This window comes from Nipponia nippon, unplaced genomic scaffold (genome assembly GCF_047370975.1).
Source record: "Nipponia nippon isolate SJK-2023a ecotype South Korea unplaced genomic scaffold, ASM4737097v1 scaffold_4, whole genome shotgun sequence".
NCBI lineage: Eukaryota > Metazoa > Chordata > Aves > Pelecaniformes > Threskiornithidae > Nipponia > Nipponia nippon.
Window position 1 is genome coordinate 4,450,006 of NW_028262358.1, and position 20,752 is coordinate 4,470,757.

A 20,752-nucleotide genomic window follows, 5' to 3' on the forward strand; every position below is an offset into this window, starting at 1 on the left:
ACGTGGCAACCTTACCACGCGTAAACGTACATCATGCAGAAGCTAAAGATGTGCTGCTCTTTTCTACAGGGGAGGTTTGCCCTGACAAGTTTGCCGTCAGTTATCCCCTTTGAACTTGGGTGAGGTTTGTTGTAGTAACAAGAACAAACGACTCGCCGCGCCAGGACGGAGGTTTGGGCGTCCGGAGAGAGGGTGGGGAACAGCCCCTTGAGAAGGGGCACGGGTTAGCATCTTTCTTTTTCTGAATGCTGAAAATTTAGTTACCTCTTGTGACAAACATTCAAGGACAAAGAGCCGAACATTTTGAATACAAAAAGGGTTTGGTGTAGTGGTTGACCCAGGGGTAACCTTTAAATAAAAAGAGAGAATCTAGGTTTACAACTGAGATCAGGCTGAACAGTTTTGTGCGTAGGTGACCCAAGAGACTCTGTGACATTTAGTATCCGAGAGCAGGCTGTTCAGCAGCGTACCCTGCAGCCCTAGTACTTCTCCGAAAAGCGTGCCTCACCGGTTTTCCCTCCGGACCAAAACGCCCCTTCCACCTTGGCGTCGCAAGTGCCCACTACTACTCTGCTCTGCTAGTCTGCGTTTCCGTGTCTCCTTCCACTAGCAGGAGTAAGCAACGGGACCAGTGGCCAATCCTCGGCGTTAGGAAAGGAAGCGACTTACTTGTGTTTCCAGTGTGCGCCACTCGCTCCCGGGCTGCGAGGAGGAACCGCCCCAGGCGGCTTTCTGTAAGGGCAGGGCAGCGAACCGCAGCTGACAGCTTGTCTTCAGCGTGCTTCGTGCTCCCTCGTGCCTGCACAGCTCCACCTTCGGTAATACGTACGAGCTTTCCTACGTTACAACGTGAAGCACCTACCTTTCCAGCCCAGCGTAAGAAAGGGGCAGTCAGCTTTCACACCCGCAAACAGCCCCGGCTGACTGCCCTGACCGTCAAAAACCGGACTTTTTTTCCTTTTCCTCACCAGCACTCCTGCCCTCTTCCCATCTTCACTGTAGGTGCTGGCACTTGGCTGACAGTAGTACTGTAGGGCCGACCTAAAGTTCAGTTTCTGCACACAGTTACTATTTTGCAATTGAGAAAAACCAAAGAGAAGTTTGTTTTACCTGTAGCAGGTAGCCTTCCGGAGAATTCCTAGCACTGTCAGCCAGCCGTAGCGTAAAGGGGGCAAGCATCATCTCGGAGAGGCTAAACAATTTAGTCGTGACTGCTAAAACTTCTCGTATTCCTCACAGACTCTCCAAGAGTTTAATAAAACCCAAGAACGTTAAACGCCTTGTTCTCCTCGGCCCCTGAGCTGGATGGAGCAGAGTTAGGACTACGTATCACTGAATAACAGTATGACGATAACGATGTAGAACCGTATCATACAGTGGCGTACATAATGAAATGACAGTATCATCAATGTAGTTTGTTTTCTAAGTCGGTCTCTGTCAAGAGTTCCCTATCCTAAGATTTTCCCAATAGAACAAAAGAGGGGAGCCACACGTAGAGAGCTTGTGGGAAATAGGCTGACATGTATTGGAATTCCTGTGCTGTAGGGAGACATTCCAGGGAGAGCAGGCAGCATGAAAGAAGAGACAAAGCAGAAAGAGGACAAGATGGTTCTGCTCGTGCTGGAGCGCTTTCATAGCGCCGTACAAGGACCTGGTGTCTGAGCTAGCCGAAAGGAAAAAGAATTAACCGCGCAAGACAAGATTTGCAAGACTGCAGCCAAAGCTCAGTACAGAGGGGGGTGGCCTTAACAGCGTGAGCCCGGCTGCTGGGGGACCATGGTAGCGACTGCGCACAGCGGAAGGAGAAAGTATTTTACAAGTTTAATTTTGAAGGGGTTGAAGGGGAGGTGGCGCTTCCAGGAGGAAACGGGTAACAATTAAATGAGAGGTGGGATGAGCCAGGGAAGAGACTAAAAGCTTTAAGAGACTGAGGAAGGCAGGTAAAGATGGGGTTTTGAAAGACAGGGATGAAAAAGCATTCTCAAAAGGAGAGAAATACAAACTAGAAAATGGATTCAGAGTAAAAGAAGGGGGATACTGTGGAGGAAATCATGACTTACAGAACACCTAAAATGAGGGGCACGTGGCGGAAGATAAAAGAAAGAGGTGCAAACAAGGAGAGAGGAGACACATTTGTGCAGGTACCGCTTACTTTTGTTTAAAAAACTGAATACTGGGCAAAAATTCCCAGTAAAAATCACAGGAATACTCAGCTTAAGGGGGAAACGGGCAGGTAAGGAAAGGGCCGTAAGAATAATGACGCGCCTGGGAATCTTGACACGGCTTTTGAGCAAAAGACTAGCAAAGCTAGTATTACGTTCCGCCCGTTTAGAGCTACAGGATCATCAGTTCAAGCTAATCAACGGGGTTTTTTTAATCTCTGGTCCCAGTTGAGCTGGCTTTTCGGGGCGGTGGCAGAGGGAACCGCTGGCCTGACACAGCTTACAGCTGTATGATGCGCGTCTTGCTGCGTAGGGGTACTTTGCTTCGAGAGCCACCAGAACCCAACAGGCTGCAGCACCAAGGTGTAACACACAATTGTAACTCCTTTGTTCATGGAAAACGGTTATCAAACAGTGGGCTTTTCTGGCGGGATTCTGAATGGCCAGCGAGACACTTGTGAGAAAATACGTGGCAATAAAATACAACACGACCGCTAATAGTGTTTGCAGATCCCATAGGGAAAAACATCCTAAAAGTAACTCTGGGGACATGGTCCGTGACCAGCTGACCACGGAAGGGCCAGTGTTCCTCCGGGAAGACAGAAGAGGACGTTCCTTGTGTCTCACTTAGGTGACTGTCGTTACATACTGTTCGTACTTGGTACACACTCCAAAAGGGGGGGGGGGTGAAATAATGAGAAAAACTGATCATGGAAGACAGAATCCCACTCTTTAGTACCAGAACGACGGCGTGATCTCATCCCGTGCGAGAAGCTAAAGCCCACAAAGCGCAATAGCTGAAAGGGGCGGTCAGGCAACACGCCAAAAATCAGACACGCATTTTTAATAAGAGTAATTAATGAACACACTACTCACCAAAGGGTTCTCGGGGCTGCTTCACCTCTTGGCTCGGTTAGGAAGATACTCGCCAACCATGAGCAGGCCTGGTAGAAGACTTGATGGAGGAATTCTGATACTCGTTACGTTGAAGTTTTGAGTAGAAGCTGTTGGTAAGTTCTCTGAAGTTACAATCTGTGGAGAAGTTGGTCAGAAAGGGCAATAAAATTATTCCTAAAGAGAGTGAAAACATAATTACTTCATGTCTGAATAATGAGGAGAGCAACTTAAGCACTCACCAGCATGAATACAGTGTCTGTAAACGCAGGAATACCAGTGCTAACACAGGGGAACGGAAAGCCCAAACTTTAAAGACAGAAATGATTAATTACAGGAGGTTAAAAAAAAATGAGAGCAGATTCAAAGAGTAAGAGGAGGCAAAAAGCATCACGTAATAGAATCGTGGAGAAGCAAATGATGCTAAACTACGTTACATGGTAGACAGAATGAAGGAAGGAGTTGGAAGAAAACAGACCAAGGTAGATGCGTTATGAAGAGAACAGAAAAACAAATGAGCTAAGCAACTGGAACATGAAGCTGAAAATGGAGTTTAATCGGATATTAAAACCAGTATCGCTGACAGTCCAAAAGGTCACATAGGAAACGGATATTGCTCGGAACTAACAGGAGGAGGCGTGAGAGGGAAAGGCGATAACGTCATTCCAGCATTTCGGGGGGCGGAGGAGTTGTCAGGGCAGGCAGTCTGCAAACGGTGCAGGAGGAATACAGGTTAAAATCAGGGAAATGAAAAGTTCCACTGGCTTCTGACACCGCTTCACGCTCTAACGTGGCGGGGGGGGGTACACAACCACCAGTCCCTCGCGACTGAACGTCGATGCAAAGGAACCGGGCACAGGAGCGGCGTTGACATCAGTTCTGTACATCTGCTCATCGTTCCTCTCTGCAGCCGTCCCGTTTCTGAAGCGGTCTTTGACGAGAAATCCAAAGACTGAAGCAACGTATTATAAACAAATGAAAAGTCATCACAATCAGTTTTAATGAAGTGCACAGAATAGCAATTGATCATGTCAATAAAAATAAAACAATTAATTTTACATCAAGTGTGCTTTATTTCCTCCACAGGTATTCTGTTAAATAAAGCACCATATATATACTGCCAGGCCACAGCTAAAGAGGATTCTTTACAGAATCAAATTTCTTGTGGTTGTTTAGTATACAAGTAAACTTAATTTTGATAATAAGAACCACAGCGATCTGAGGCAATCTGCCTCTATTATAAGGTACAAAACTGGCACAGAGGACACCATATTATACACAGTAAAAATGCCATAAGTTTAAATTACATCGTACAGGGCAAGGGGGCCCTGTTCTCCCAGACAGCCATATTAAATGAAAGCCACTACAGTGAACTCTTAATTACATAAAACATACCCATTATCTGATTGCCCTTTAAGAAAGTGTACGGTAGAGGCAAAAAAAAAAAAAAAGAAAAGAAAAAAAAGAGGAAAAAAAAAAAAAAAAAGAAAAAAATCTGGAGTTCTGCCTGACCAAGAATTAAGCATATAAATCTATCTTGCCATTCAAGCAGAGAGCACTGGACAAACTGAAGCACAAAACAGAAATAAGCAAAACTTATACAAACAGCGTTTGTGGGGGGAAGAGGGGGGAAAAAAAAAAAAAAAAAAGACGACTTAAAAGCAGACATGCTCCATCTAATGTCAAGAAGCAGCTTGGCTTCCTTTTCCAGATATCCTTGTGACCACGTGAATGGTAGACTCAATGGTCCTACACAGGATGTCTAAAATGTCATGCTGCGGCATATGACTGAAAAGTCCTCTGGAATGGCCACAACCGATGGATAAACTAGTTTCAGGGTCCTGGGATGGTAAGGCTTGACCGTCGCAGCTCCTCAAATCCGCGAGGTCGGATAAAACTGCCGAAATCGACGTGGAAGGAAACTCCGAGTCCTCCTCGGCTCCGATGGAATCCTTGGAAGTCTGCAGGTCTTTAAATTCTTTGCACTCTTCGAATTTACCATTCCCTGACTGCTCCTCCGTGTGCTGTGACCGCGTGGCTAACATTATGTCTTCTGAAAATGAAGATGGAACTTCCATTCTGTACTCTTTGACAGAACTGTTCTCGGGGGAAGGAGGATCTTGCTCAGTGCCCGGATCAATGATGGAAGAGTCCCGCGTCTCGTTATCTGAAGTGCTTGTTGGGGTCAACGCCTCCCGGGGTTCAGTTTTTGTATCACTGATACAGCTATCTACAGTGTGCTCCTCATCGCTGCTGACCCGTCTTCTCTTCACAGGAGTAGCTCCTTCATCGTCTGCAAGAAAGAGGAAAACCCGCTCAGGGAAAACGCGCTGTTTTCGCGCCACACGTCCAAGTAATCGCCCTTTCCTTTCACATGTCTATCCTTTCCCGTATTAAACACGGAACTTCAATAAATACTTATTTCCTTCCAGAAAATTCACGTAATTGCCTAGAATTTTAGCTCCCTAATCCAATATTATTTCTGGTGTAGCGTTGGGGATCGGAGCCAAGAAATGGCCCACCTTCAGCGGTAAGAAAACGCATTAAGTTTGTAAAACCGTAGAACTGTTAGAGTGACAACTCTTAGAGAAGGCAAACCTTTAGTTTTTCTTTCTTTGGCTTCTTGCTCTTGTAGCGAGTTCCTCTGTTGTTGACAAGCTCTACATTTGTTTAAAAGCTCTTGTAAAGTTGGAATCAGGGCTGAATTGAGCTGTTTGGGAGTGTGCACCGAAAGCAGCAAGGCAAGCGCTCGGAGGTCCTACAAAAACAGAAGTAAGCAAACTTAACTAGCCTCGTTTCACGCTCTTCTCTGAATAACCAACCCTACAGGCGGATCCGCGCAGGAAGCAGAGGCTTCAACGCTTTCTGAACATCCGAAAGAGCAAATCCTAAATATACTTACACCACTGAAATTTCCCACTCGCTACTAACACGCTGACCTTAACGCAGGTCTGTCCTAAGCGGACGAGAGTACCGTGCTGCTCACTGCAAGACGGAATCTTTGAGATGGAACGGAGAATTCCGGACAGCTCAGAGTGCCGCTCCCTAAATTTACGACTGTCCTGTTGGCAGGGGTTACATCTCCAGCCAGCCAGCGAAGGTAGCTCTCGCCGAGAGCCCAGCTTACGCACAAAGCAGCGCTAACCACGCCCGCCTCTTTGATCAGAACCCGGCACGTGGCGCGGAAGAGTTTCCATGGAAAATAAGCTGCCTCCTAAACGATGCCGATATTTGAACGGCTTAGAAAAGACTCACCCCATTTAACGTAGAGCTCGCTTTGGAAATTTCAACTCTCTGGTTGCTGAAGTCAGATTCTAGGCTTTGATATTGATTTATTAGATTTGTAATTAGAGTATTGATTAAGTTGGCACAGTTTGCTTCAGAAAACACCTGCCCTTGGACCTGTGAAAAGAACATTTTTTTTTTTTTTTTAAAACCACAGAAAAATGGAATTGGGAAAACAGTATCCCAAACTGAAACAGCATATATGACTGCATTTCTCAAAACAGAAATTATCACTGAAGGACCACGTACCTTTAGAAGGAAATGGGTCAGAAAGGTGTAGACGATGTTGTTGTTGAGAAAGGTCCTTTCATCCATCAGAATACACTTAATATATTCTGCAAAAACTGGATCTTCACAGAGGAGCTTTACGCAGTTCTTCGACATCGCAGACTGGTGAAGAGAGAGAGAACACCGCAAAGTCAGCGCTGGAAGTACGGCGCTGCCGTCGCGCTCTTGCCCACGCTTGTCGCAGCTGGGGGCATCCAGCCAGGCCCACTGACGTTCCCAAGTCATACTGGAGCGTTCTTACGGATAAAAATATTTCAGGTCTACCGGGTACCAGTCAATTGTACAAATGAATTATTGTCAATTATTTCACATTCTCCTTTTATGAAGTTTATTCCGCAGGAACGCCAGTTTATCGCGATCAGTAGGTATCCGAAGGGCTGGTGTCTCCTAACCCGTGAGCCGACTACAGCGTCCCCCTGCAGAGGTGCAACGGCCCCTCCCTGCAGCGGGCGCACGACGATACCCCGACTTAGGGATCTCCCAGCTTTCATTTCGTCACACCAGCATTTACGCTACACAAAAAGCTGGAAATTCAGAGCGGCAGGATGAAGCGGTTTTTGTACACCGCACGGACGGCCATCCTGCCAACGCTATGCGCTGCGCGAAGCTGCGGCCTACGTTTTTGCAGGACCTAGGGCGTACTGGGAGCAAATACAATTTGCCAGATTTTTACACTGGATTTATCAGGTTCTATCAGACGACGGGCAACATAAGCAGAGGTATTTCCTATTCAAAATACTAGCGTTTTGAATGATTAAACAATACCCACTAGTTACAATTTACGGGTTAACCTCCGTTTCACATTCGTCGTGTTTTGCCTCTATTTCCATTCCGTTTGTTCTCCAACTCGCTGGCTCTTACCTGAGTCTGACAAAGCTCAGTCCAAAGTTTGGGGAATAGCGCAAGATGAAGCGGCAAACCTTCATATGCAACTAGGACACCTGGAATTTCATGAGAACATAAGTTATTGTGTGGGAATTTTGCTGGAGATACTCACTTCCTGATAAAAGTAGTACCAAGGCGCCGTACCATTTTATAAGACCACATTCTAAGCGTTTTTTATAATCAGAAAGACCTATCGTCTGCCAAGTTTGTACAGTACATTCAGTAAATACACGTATCCCTTCGGTATTTCTGTGAAATGTAAAAAAAAACCAAAAACCAACTAAAGAGCTGGCTTTAGTTCTGGGCTTGTAATCAGGTTATTTTATTACGGTCTTACATTTTCAACTGGTCAGCTACAGCACTTCGAGGGTTCAACTCTCTTTTTTTAAAAACTGGATAGAATTTGGAAAGGGCAATCTTCATTATTAACCCTAGCACCATTGTTGCCCAGACCACGGAAGAGTTAAGGGAGGCGCTGAACAATCGCAGACGATACACGTTCCCGGCGCACTTTAACTAACACAACCCGCAGTAAATGCTAACAATGCCAGAGTTGCAATCAGAAGAGCGCGGCAAACAACGAGCAAATGGGTGACTGCGGGGATCAAAAGAACATTCTGCTATCATCGCTCTTTGGGCGAGGTTAATTTTGTATAGTTTTATTTCTCTAGAAGTGGGATTTAATCGGAGCTCGCTAGCCAGCTTCCACAGGCAGAGAGAACAAGCGGGTATTTTCAGAAGGTGGCTCATTCTGCTTAAGAGATTTAAGAATCAGAAGATAAATTTCTCCTGAAGGAATCTACGTCTCTCCACTGACTACAGAGGAAAATCTGGCTGGACGTCTCATTTTCAGACAAACGAAGCGCGACGGCTCCCCGTCTGTGTGTCCACATAGTAACAATCTGTGCGACACTGGGGTTTGTGCATCTGCAACCTACCGCACTGGTATTTTTATTTTTATTTTATTAAAAATAAACCAAACCACGATGTGCCTTTGGAGCAGCACGTGGACTTCATGGGGCAATTCAAGGCGGGACGCTCTCCTGCAGAGAGCCAGCTGAACGGCCGGAGCAGTCAGACAGATAAAGCCACGAGCGCCTTGTTCACACACCAAAAAAATAGATTCGCACTGTGAGAGGAAGAAACCCAAATCCTGGGTGGTACCTACTGGCAGAGCTGAAACAAGTATCGGGTACAAACTACGCGACTGAATGGTTATAAACTTCGTGAAATGTTGTGATGGTTCCCAAAGCTATGGCGTAAAATAAACCCGGGTCGGCAACAACAGAACCATGCTCCTGGGCCGATTGCCGGTTCAGGCCGTTGGCAGGGATGCTGAGGGTTCAGGGTCTGATCCAAAACCATTTAAACTGCCACACCAAACAAAAAAAAAGCTCCAGTGAGTCCTGTAGGACACTCTAAATGTGCAAGGAGACCGAGTTCTCACCAGCTGCCTCAGCTCCTTTCTGGACAGGCCCGAAGCGTGACAGTCACGTAGGTAGGACTGAACTACGTTACACACATCATACAGTTTTGTGGATAAAAATAATGTCCAGAGTGATTAATGCAGCAAGTTTCACAAGCTCTGCTTTTTCTTAAAAATTTTGAATATAAAACTTAGTGGAGAAGCACTCAGAGTTATCACAGGAAAAAAAAAAAAAATCCTTAGGCTGTTTAACCTTCATACTTACTCATTTTAACTAAAGTTTCAGTAAACTTTTCACAGTTGATTGCAACTCGACATAGTAGATGGATGAACTGATGATAAGAAAAGAAGTAGTCTAGCAGCATACGATCGTAAACATCATCTTTGCCCTGAAGATTTAAGAGAGCTTCATTTAAACTACATAAGCAACTGGACAGCAACCAGATTTCCTAAGCACCTAGCTTAACGGTACTGCACTCCTTGCCCTGAAGTGTTTCATCAAATACGACAGGAAAACACGCTGGGAATTTCCAGGTCTAACCCAGGCCAGCTGCGTCTCCTCACCGAGCCCTTGGCAAGCGCAGGGGTGAGGAGGGATGGATGGCAACCGCCATTCCCCCGGCAGTACAAACTGTTCTTGTAGGATTCTGAATCCACAGACTGAGAAGATGCAAAGCTGTGCGAATACCACATCTTGAAGATGACAAGAAAAGAACGCAGGAATTTTAAATCCTATACAGAAACCTGAATATAACACATACACTACCGCTTTTTAAATCGGAATTTGTCCGTTCCTGTCTGCAGAAGTCAGACTTTTTTTCAAGACTGAGCTTCGCAAGCTTTCAAAGCAGTATTTTCAGGACTGTCTCAAACCAAATGATAAATACACACCAAGGGTTCTGTGTGCCAATATTTTAATATCTTTTGGATGTATATGCTTAAAATGGCATCAGCTTCTGTAGGCCAGATAGCCAAAAGGAAATCTCAAAAACTTCAAGCAAACAAATGCAGTCTTAGACAAAACAAACGAATGAAAAATAAGCGTGCAAAACCACAGGGGAACGTAATTGTGGATGTGGTTTTAGAGGCTTAAAAATATCTCCCGGCTCCTAATGTATACGAATTCATTATAAAGTGTAAAATACCGTGTCATATAATGTGATGGCTTTTTAAGTTCCAATATTTACATTATTTAGTGTCACATCCATTACCTCTGGATACATGATGGAAAAAACCACTACGGGTAATTTCTGGCTCTAAACATTTTTTTAATAACTTTTGGTTATACAGTAAATTTGCTGGTGCACAAATATACAAAGCATCATTCTGAAAGCTTTAAAAAAGAGGGGTTACTTACCCTACAGTAACCGTGCTTCTTCGAAATGTGTTGCCCACACAGATTCCCATCTACGTGCACATAGGCCCCATGTGCAGGAGATTGGATTCTTTCTGAATAGCAGTGTCCACTGGGGCTGTGCCTGCACCCAGTGTGTCCTTGCGACCACTGTACCTGAGGGCATAAGGGGTATGGCGGCTTCAACCACCACTCAATTCCTTCACCGATAAGAATCCCCTACGACAGGGCTCGGAGTTAGCCCGGGAGGACCACCACAGAATCTGTGTGGACAAAGCATCTTGAAGAACCACAGTTACTGGACAGCAAGTAACCAGTTTTCCTTCTTCAAATGATTGTCCATACATATTCCTTTTGGGGTGGGATTCACCTTACCTGACTTTAGCTATCTAAAATGTAGTCATTTCGGTAGTCCCTGCAGCCAACGGAGAGCGAGACAGGCTCCTCCGGAGGAAGAGCCACCTCGCCCGCACTCAGGTGTCTAGGACAGGAAGGAGGGCAACTTCTCTCCTTCCGAGGGTAACGAGTTATCGCCATTAGCCATAGAGAGAGCCGGACGCTGACCTTTTAGATAGGCAAAGTTATGTGAGCTGAATCCCACCGTTGCTGCAACTGCAATAACGGGACGTGGCAAGTGACTACGAAGTAGCCCCACCGAAGTCGGCATCCCAGCAGGAAGCCCACAGAAGGGAAAATGGAAAGGAAAAGACTTAAAGCCCTGTGTGATACTTCAGGTACTGGTATTTTACCCAAACAAAGAGGAGATTGTGCCTCAGTCCCGGTGGAACGGACTCTCACGAAACCTGCAGGATCTACTTAGCTGTCTGGTAATAAATCTTAACATACTTGGAGACCCATCTGGACGGTCCCTGGGCGGTTCCTGAATTTTCTTTATAAATGCCGCAAACCGATTGGAAGATTATCAAAATGTGCGCTATGGTTTGGGTTTTTTTCCGAACACAAGGTTCAAACTCTTATCATGCCTGGCATATGAAGCTGTGTACCACCAAGGGCAGGGAAATGGTGCTTCTGGAGTGCACATCTAGAATGGAGTATATGAGGACAACACATCTTGAAGAAGAATTATGCTTTGTTTACGAAGAAAACGTAGATGCATTATGCTACCGGATTCTTGTAATACTTTTATGCAAAGGGAAATCAACGGAGAAATAGCTTTTGATAAGACCAGGCATTTACATACCTTGCTGGCTTCCACCATTGTAGGCAAGAGGCACATGTTAAGTTCAGGACGCGGAGGACGAATATTGCTTTTCCCCCCTATTAATTTCAAATTTTCACGACATGGAAAATAAGGTCCAAGAGACACTGTAGTATAAGTTAGGATAAAATAGGGATATATTAAAAAGGTCAATATTTGACATCAGCAAGGAACACGACAGAGTAATAACAGTGTAAGAGAACTTCAAAATAAAATCACTGAAATACCTACTTGGGATATTACTGTGGTGGTATGTACAATGATTGTGCTGTAGAAATGGAACCAGAGTATGTAGGAAATCATGAGGACTTAAAAGTACAAGCTCCTTGAGGACATCTACAAACAGAAAGTTGGTTTTGCTATTACACATTGTTATTTCTCAACAGCAAACAGTTTCACTTCAGGCTCATGCATTTTCATCCTCTCTTTCATACCGCTTTTGCCACGCTTAGCGCGCACCGTGGGGTAGGCTCTACTGTGAATAGCACGTAACGGGAACACCCCTGCGTCAGTCAAGATTCCCTTCACCTCTGCCCCTGGGAGGAAACCTGCTCGGTGGTAGATCAACCACCAGTGAGAGGGGGGCCAGCTCGTAGAAAGTAGAAGCTCAATAAAATTACCCTCTTGCCGCCTTCTTAAACATAGCAGGTTTGACGCCTGGAAAATGTCAACCAGCAGCAGTCAGGAGGACAATGAGAACGGCACTCAAAATAAGGGGAAAACGCATACAGATCACACAAAAAAAGGTAAGCTGGACACAGTTTTAGGCCTTCTTCAGCATGCGTAAAAATGCAGATTATACCCATTAAGTAATATGAAAAAAAAGTAAACTAGAAAAAATTTTCGAAATAGGTCTTCTAATGCAAGAGAGACACTTATCTCTAATGGCTACGCCTATGCTTTTGAAAAGCAAATCCATCCAATTCTGCAGGCTATTTAAGCTTTACATTTAGTATTCTGCCTTCCAGGAACAGATCATAAAAACAAACACTAAAAGCTGTTATTCGGACTAACGTGGTCACCTTGCATCCTTCCGAGTGGAGCGTTAGTTAACATTTGAATTTTCATGTAAGATTTGGGATTTGATTCTAAACTCGCTGACACCTGAATTCAGGAGTTATTCCTTAATCACGCCCCTTATCAAGTAGCAAATTGGTCTCTCAAAACGAAGGCCGACTTTTTGTGCGCAGAGTCTGCATGCCTCGGGAAGTAGGAATATTGATTTTAACCTGACGAAAACATAATTATTTGGAATAGGAACTGATGTACTGATTATACTGATGCAATACTGATGTATTGACAACAGTAATATAAACAATCCCAACCTACGGCGTATCTGGTAAGCATTTGCAAAAAGGGAATTTAAATTGCGAAGCAGGTAGCTGCGCAGAACAGGTCCCTCCTGCCTGCCGTTACACCGTTACGACGACTTACCGATACAAGCGTTTCTGAGTTCTGGAGGACTGTAGGAATTTAGCAGAGTTAAGAGCTTATGGGCAAATTCAATTCGCTCCTGCCACTGGATGAGAGCTTGCTTCACATCTGCAAATGCAAAACCCACAGAAATCTCTTTAGTTAACCTCTCAAAAGCTCATTAAATAAAGCACAGAATTCTACTGCTGGAGAATCTCTTTTTTCCTCTAGCACGATTTCCATCAATCTAGAAATCTGTTAAATCTCTCTGGCCTACCGCTATTGAATTTACTTCATCTAGGTTCATGGCAATAAATGATTTAATAAGTAACAATTTAATAACTGTTAATAATCGTATCTTTTAAACACGGATAATAAGCATGATAAAACGCTAGGTTTTGGGTCATGAAAATTAATTAACAGACAACGGGCAGAATCCTTTGAAGAGTTATAATCAAACCTTTTCTTTGCAGATACGGACGCGTTGACTTAAGAACCGAAAGGAAAATAGACAGAAGTTCTACCAGGTCTCCAGTCACGTGGCAAGCTGTGGCCTCGTGGTACATCATGTGCAACGTGTTAAAGGACTGGAAAGAAAAAAGGCCAAAACTTTATGTTGCCCAATGAACACACTTGTTATCATTTCTATTTCTACCCTACAGATACCACTTTTTACGTGTAATGTTATGCTCAGGCAAGATGTATCAAAATATACTGTGCTAGAGGCCATCACAAAACTCCCCCAAGACAACAACATTTTAAAAGAGAATGAAACTGTATACAAAACCGGTATATTTACTAAAAGTTTAAAAAAAAAAAAAAAAAACAAAAAAAAGAGGGGGGCAGGGGAAAGGGACACAAAGAGAGAAGGAAAGAGAGCGAACAAGTGAACAATGAGGTATCTTCTGTAACAACCAACTGCAACTGTTGACCTGGACAGCTAGTTCTGGTACCGGTGAACGACAGGTGGTCTTGTAGGGGGGGTTACACTGCAACTTGCCTTTGGCCAAAAGGCTGATTTTTGTTCTTCTCCGCTAACCCAACAACTAAAGTCATATTCAGCTCTTCTCATGTGCATGCCAGAGGGAAACCGCATTTGTAAAATTTGTTATAACAATAACCCCTCTCTCAGTAGCTACCACCCACCTCAGCTCAGAAATGAGCATTTTTGTGAGCACATCCAATACAGCGTATAGAGAGAGACATTTAAAAACAGCCTTCATTTGCTCTCGAGGTAAAAGCTTTCTATTAGCGGCTCAATATACTTACAAAGTTTTCACACATAACATTTATCGAAACCCCAGTAAGCAAAGCATAATTTGAGACACAGTATTTTTATATATCTGTAATCCCAGTCTTTCTGTGCCAACATACAAAGTGCTATTAGAGATGCATAAAGACAGACACGGGTATGTGAATTTGGGGAAAACCCATAAGATTAATATGGATACTAGCCATTTTTCAAAATGCTGCTTAAGGACATATGCTATATGATTGTACAGCAGATGAATTACTTCTCCTTTTATAACTAAAATACCTTCTAGGCATTTGTGATTTATAGGAATACTGGGAAGGAAAAGCAACCCATTTCTGAACTGCAAAAATTCTAGCACAAGATGTAAGAAAAGATATTTAATCTGCTGGGATATTTGGAAGATAGAGAACCAGTAATCTCCTTCCCTACAATGCAAAATCTCGCTATGCCATTTTTCTGTTCTAGTGAAGACAAAAGATACATGGCCAACCCTGCTAAGTGGAAAACTTTTCTGGATGTGACAACTCCTTGATGCAGTATTTTTCACCAGGCAAAACACTTCCAGTGAACGAGTGAAAATGCAAGGCCTGGTGATTTCAAGCTGTAAAGCAACTCAGTTAAAAGCTGAACATTAATTTTATCTAATTTCTAGCAACGTTTTACATAGGATAAGTTGCGTCTTGTATTACACATTCTTTATAAACTTAATTATCCATTGTTAGTATGGGTCAGGGTGAACTAAAGCTGTTAAACAAGTTCTTTTTATACATATGTACGTATGTATCTTAAGCCTACTTACGAGTTTCATGTAGGAATAAAGCTATAGCTCAGTTCCTAACTTTTTAGCCCAAGTTTACTGAATGGAAGCTAGCTAACTAACTACAGTTAATCAAAAGGCTTACATCTATAACAAGCTGATGAAAACTCAATTTTCAGACAGTACTGCAGGATCTTAATTTTTATTTTTCTAACCGATTTTGTAATTTCAGCTTTTTCTATCCCACTTTGTCCCAGAAGATACAAACTAATGACATTTTAAAAAGAGAATTTTTTCTATAAACCATATAAAAATGGGGTTGGAATCAACCTCGAAGCATCATCCAATCCATCCCCGTGCCTTAAGGCAGACTAAATATCTTTCTATCCTTGACAGATGTTTGCTCAAAGTCCTCCTGACGACCTCCAGTTGTGCTGGCTGACACCTTCTGAAGCGCTCTGTTCCAGTATCCCATTTACCGTCCAGCTACAGCGACCTCCCATCCACTTGTCTTGCACCATGTTTTTTTACCAGTTTATTTTCCCTCCCTGAATACACCATATGCCGAGAATGAACTGCATCTTGTTTTTACACTTTCTCCAACACATCTAGACAATCTTGATGTTTATTCTGGTTCTCAAAAGGATCTAGTGTCCTTCCCCATTTTGCGTTGCCAGTATATTTAATAAACACATTCTCGGCCATCAGCTCAAGAATGGAAGTGCTGAATAGAATCCAAGATCTTATACCAACCTTAAGAAGAACAAAAGAAAAAAAATAAAAAAAAAGATAGACACTGTATGTGCCCTTTTTTTCAGTCTTCTGGTACCTCACTCATCTTCAAAAGTAGCCACTAACAGCGCAGAGCTTTTTCAGCAATGGCTTTTCCCACATTACTGCAGGACAGTACGAGAGGATCTGTAGAGTGAAACTGTTGGTGGGCAGGGCCTGACATCCAAACCGCACCCATTTCAGGGCTGCGTCGTTTATTCTTTTTTTTCTCTCTATTTTGAGCTAACTCTGGTCTGGTCTCATGGACCGAATATCCATTTACAACTGGAATACACTATATGTGCTCCAAAACGCATCTTTAGGTTTAGTTTCATCGGAAAGAAATCCAGTTTATGTGCTCCTAGACGACTCCGTGGTAACAAAAGCACAATAGGTAAGAAAGACAGGGAGCATTGCCTCGGAAGTGCCTCAAGAAGTGTTCAGAAATATTAATCACGACTGCATCTGAGCAGCCTTTATTTCTGTATTTTAACCTGCTGCCTTCACACTTCTTAACTAGTAAAAGTTGTGTGACTGTGCTCAGCCATTTACTCACAGCTGATCTGTAATAAAGAGAATGACCCCCAAGAAGCATAAACTCGCTCCTCTCAACATAACCTGCTGGTGGCTTACTCTCTGTCTAAGAACCAGGCAGACATTTGCCTGATCTTTTTACTACTAAAGAAATCTTATTACAGACGACAGGGGAAGTATCTATGTGAAGAAAGCCAAGACTGACTTCTTGCTACTCATGTCGTGTCTTGCTAGTTGCAACTTTTTCAGCAGACCTAATTTACTCTCCATTATCAACCTCGGAGCAAGCGTATCTATCCTTGATATACGAGATGACACGTCACCCTTTTATTTCTTGATCATCTTTCCTATTTAAGCTACATCCTTTTATAGCTATCCTACCAAATCACTGTTATCAACTAACCTGTTACCTTTATCCTGTATTAAGATTTTTATTGCCTCCAATTTACTCACTTAACCTCCTACATTAGCGTTTCGACAGGCAAAAGGTCTGGTCAATCTTTTTTTGTCTTTCCTACGATCCTTCAGATTTTAAGGTTTTACATGTATGCCCGTATTCAATCAACGTATTTCTTATCTTTATTTTAAATGATACCATATTAAAACAACTTAAAGCAAACACATTGTAAAGGAAGGAAGCGATGACTTGATAAGAAAGCGAGGAGTTTATTATAATTAAATAACAAAGCATTTACCTCAGTCATCAGAATCAATCCTCTATTAAACACAACAAGAAGTCTGTCTTCATCAGATTCTAATAATATTCTGAAGGCACTAGGAAAAAAATCCAAACATTGAAAACACTGAAAAATACATATCACCTTTTCATAATTCATACAAATGCTTAAAATTGTTATGCTTGTGCTGTATTTTGGAAAATAATTACAGAAGAACAAAGAAACCCTCAGAGAACATAATTATTCTCTTCATTTTTCCCTACTTTGTCGTTTAAAAATGCCTCTGATGCCAACTTCCTTTATGTCAACTTTATGGTATCAAAAGTAATTTATACACAACCTTCACAGAAATATTTCCCAAATAATGCCTGCAAAAATGCTAAAAACTGAGGGAAATAACGTACTTCAAAAGACAGAAGTTTATGCTTGTCAAATGATACATTTAAATAGGTTCAGTTAAGCATACGTTTGGACTTTTAAGTGTATAAAAACATTTCTATCAGAATATTTTATGCTTACAGCGGAACAGAAAAGAAAGGATTATGCTAACGAATGGTTCCTCTCAACATAACAATTCTTCCAGAGCGTTTGGGAAAGCCTGGCTGCGCTCTGTGACAGATGACCGTACGTAATCCCTCCAGGTGACACAGGCCGCCTTCCCCTTTCACAAGGGGGTTTCAGTGCCCCACCGTTGGCATTTAAAGCCCCCATACCTGACCTCCATACACAGGCCTTTTGCAGTTACACTGAAAATACCCAAGCAACACTTTCAGTTGCAGTACTACGACAGACTAGAAATGAAAAACTATTTGAAGATACGATACAATAAAACGCTGTCCCACAGGCAATATTTCTAAAAAACCATTTCTGCCCAAGAATAACAAATGTTAGCAACAGCAGCTGAAATTACTGCTTTGCCAATCCAGACTAACCATGGTAGGCTGCGAATGGAATTTCAGCTTAAATGCTGAATTAGAACATTGATTGATTTGCTTTTAGGTTTTTTTCAAGGGCTCTACTAATTCAGTTTTGTCGTGTTTCTTTTTGAACCCTGACGATATGCATCTTGGTTTACACCTGTTTATCGTAAAATATTTGCTTAGTTTCTGAATTTTTAGATGAGGAAACATTCTAAAATAAATTACATTCACTAAAAATGGATTTTGGAAAAAAAAAGTGGTAATTGTAACTTTCTGTTTGTTTACTTCTGAATAAAAGTATCCACAAAACTTTTTCAAAAAGAATATCAAAATAACAACACTAATTCTTATTGTACTTCACATTTGGTAAAATAGAGTTCTTATTCAGACAGGATTAGATTATTACACTGCAACGTCACGACTAACGTACCTTATTAAAGTAGTCCAACAAGACCGTCCGTCCAGGCAGCGCAGGTAACAGCTGATGGTTGTTTTCTTAAATTGCTTTATATCTTCTATCTCTTCCTCTCTCATGTCTGGTCTCTGAGCTACAAACAGTTGCATGAGGTTAAACAGCTCTTCTACTGCCTAAAACACACAAAAATATTAGGTTAATCTCTCTTAGTATGTTATAATTTATATCTTCTTATTGATACTACTTATACCGTATTACTGCTACTAAGTAATATGCAGAACAAGTATGTGTAAGCAGATTTAGATGGGAATACAGCTTTAGGCATTATAACAAAGTTATAAAAATCAGCGGACAACATTTTAACCTTAAATAACTAAAACTAAGCGGTTCTTAAGAAGTAGAATTTTGACATAGAGGTTGTGGCTATTTCTTATGTATTTTCGATGCAGTCTGCTTTTGGCCTTTACTATTTACTGCGTGGGTTGGGACCCAGATATTTGAGATAACCCTTATGAACCTTAAATAGATGTTTTGATGTCTCCTAACAGCACAGATCATTGCTACAGAAAGAGAGAGAGAAGACTCTGGAAATCCTGATCCATGTGACCAAACTTCCTGGCTTTCCTTGAGGAATGTAGGGTCACCTTCTGCAGCGTGGGCATGCGCATTCTCTGATGATAATATTTATATTCTAAGTAACAGAATTCAGAAAGCTGCTTGTGCTGAAATTCGCCCAAGTCCCATATGCATGGCAAACACTGAAGACAGCGGAGCGACTGAAGTCCCTAGCAAGACAAACTGAGACTTCGGAGGGGAGATGCAAACAATGAAAGCAGCAGGACTACTCCCGGGAGGGTCAGAGGATAAAGTTACTCTATGAGCTGAACTAGAAACTAGACAGAAGTTCAACATAGAAGATTCCATGCATCCTCCTCCTCTACATAGCGAAGAAAATCTTGGTATTCTTTCTGTCCTCGTACACCTATAAAAGACCCCCAAAGCAACAGTCACTGAATAATCATACAAAAATGCATGTTTTGCCTCTTAAAAAACTGTGTAAGCCTGTTTTTCACCATTACACATGGACTATTTTAACTAGTATCTACTCTTTACTGCAAGTGTCATCATGTTGCAGAGACAGCGCAACCTCCCAGCGTACCAATGCTCTGCAGAAGGTGCACAAGTGTTCCCAAGGTGAACGCCAGGCCATCCTCTGTTTGAATGCAATAGGCTAAATCTTGGCCCTATTCCAGAAACTGAAAGCAAAGAAGAAACTCGCTGGGAATTCCTCCGATTTGGTGTGTGAGAATGCAACACGCTTGCTTGAGACCACCATTAAAGGCTATTCCCTGTTTGTTAACGACTGGGCTGGCATGCAGAATGTTGAACACCAGTGCGAACACCAGTGTCTGCTTCCAGAAAAAAACATCTGCTCTTCAACTGCTACACAGCAAGGAAGAAAATCCAAAACGCCAAAACAATCCCGCCCCAAAGTACAGTAATCGGATCTAAACAGATTATTAATTACTTATACCAGGAAATAAAAATATAATACTTTCACCACTGGATACATTAAGTAAGTCTTTCCATCTCTTTCATTAAAAGAGACGTTCAGTAAGAGGAAATACTAACAAGGAAATGGTGTTTTTTGCTATCAGTCTACTTACTCCTGGGTACTGACTGGCATGTGGCGTGAGATTCTTGAAGGCCCACTGGATATTCTGGTGAGAAGCCAACTGCCTGGTGAACGCAGGGGACTGCTCACAGCAGAGGCGCAGGATGCCATAGTAGGCAGGCAGCATCCCGCGGTTAAAGAGCACCACATCCTGATCGTCATGGTCTGCGAGGATGTAATTGAAGGCAATGTTCTTCGTCACCACGGGATTCTGTACAATAAGGCGTACGTTCTCTGGACAGTCGACACACACGTTATACCAAAAAGACAGCAAAGCCTGTTTGTTGTGGTTGGTGGCTATAGCCGGCTCAGAAAGTTTAGGCTGGAAAAGGTTCCATAAGTCCATGAAGTAAGTAGAAAACATGAGTTTCTCAGTTTTTGAGATCAAACAGTATGTCATGAAACTGAAGTAGGGCACAAGTTTTGTAGTGCCATGAACAGCAGCATCGACATACAGCTTAGCTCTTGAAAGAAGGCCAAGAAGCACATTGTAGACTTGATGAAGAACTACTGTAGTATCCGGACTGAGAGGCAGATCACGCGTAGGGATGTGCAAAGAGCGAGTTGATCGGAACATCTGACGGAAGGAATTGCTTGGAATAAGCGACACCAAGAGATAGGCTGCGGCTTCAAATAAAAACAAATCTGTTACACCTTTGAAAAATGACACGCACACTTAACAGTCATTTAATCAGAAGGTAAATTGCATTGTGTGGTCCATTTACAGCTTTCAAAGCATTTTACAGAATCTGGTATTGCTGTATTCACACTAGAGATTAAAAAAAAATCAGAGCGGCTAAGACTAGCGTGTTATAAGTGGTG

The 20,752-nt window shown here is 42.6% G+C and overlaps 1 protein-coding gene across 12 annotated transcripts in view; it reads right to left on the bottom strand.

Moving 5' to 3' along the window:
• Nucleotides 1-115: 115 nt before the first annotated feature.
• The window catches only part of USP34 (ubiquitin specific peptidase 34), a 144,096-nt gene continuing 123,459 nt past the window's right edge, over nt 116-20,752 (bottom strand). For 10 of the 12 annotated variants that reach the window (XM_087777342.1, XM_087777346.1, XM_087777343.1 and 7 more), the window contains 14 exons: nt 19,923-20,557; nt 18,271-18,428; nt 16,939-17,017; nt 13,387-13,513; nt 12,948-13,055; nt 11,745-11,849; nt 11,496-11,620; nt 10,298-10,450; nt 9,206-9,329; nt 7,491-7,570; nt 6,591-6,731; nt 6,312-6,458; nt 5,655-5,814; nt 116-5,349 (listed from right to left, as the gene is read on the bottom strand). In XM_087777342.1, coding sequence (XP_087633468.1) covers nt 4,739-5,349; nt 5,655-5,814; nt 6,312-6,458; nt 6,591-6,731; nt 7,491-7,570; nt 9,206-9,329; nt 10,298-10,450; nt 11,496-11,620; nt 11,745-11,849; nt 12,948-13,055; nt 13,387-13,513; nt 16,939-17,017; nt 18,271-18,428; nt 19,923-20,557 — 2,753 coding nt within the window. In that variant the 3' untranslated portion in view covers nt 116-4,738. The remainder of the gene's footprint in view (nt 5,350-5,654; nt 5,815-6,311; nt 6,459-6,590; nt 6,732-7,490; nt 7,571-9,205; nt 9,330-10,297; nt 10,451-11,495; nt 11,621-11,744; nt 11,850-12,947; nt 13,056-13,386; nt 13,514-16,938; nt 17,018-18,270; nt 18,429-19,922; nt 20,558-20,752) is intronic. The other 2 variants (XM_087777348.1, XM_087777347.1) reach the window with 1 other exon arrangement.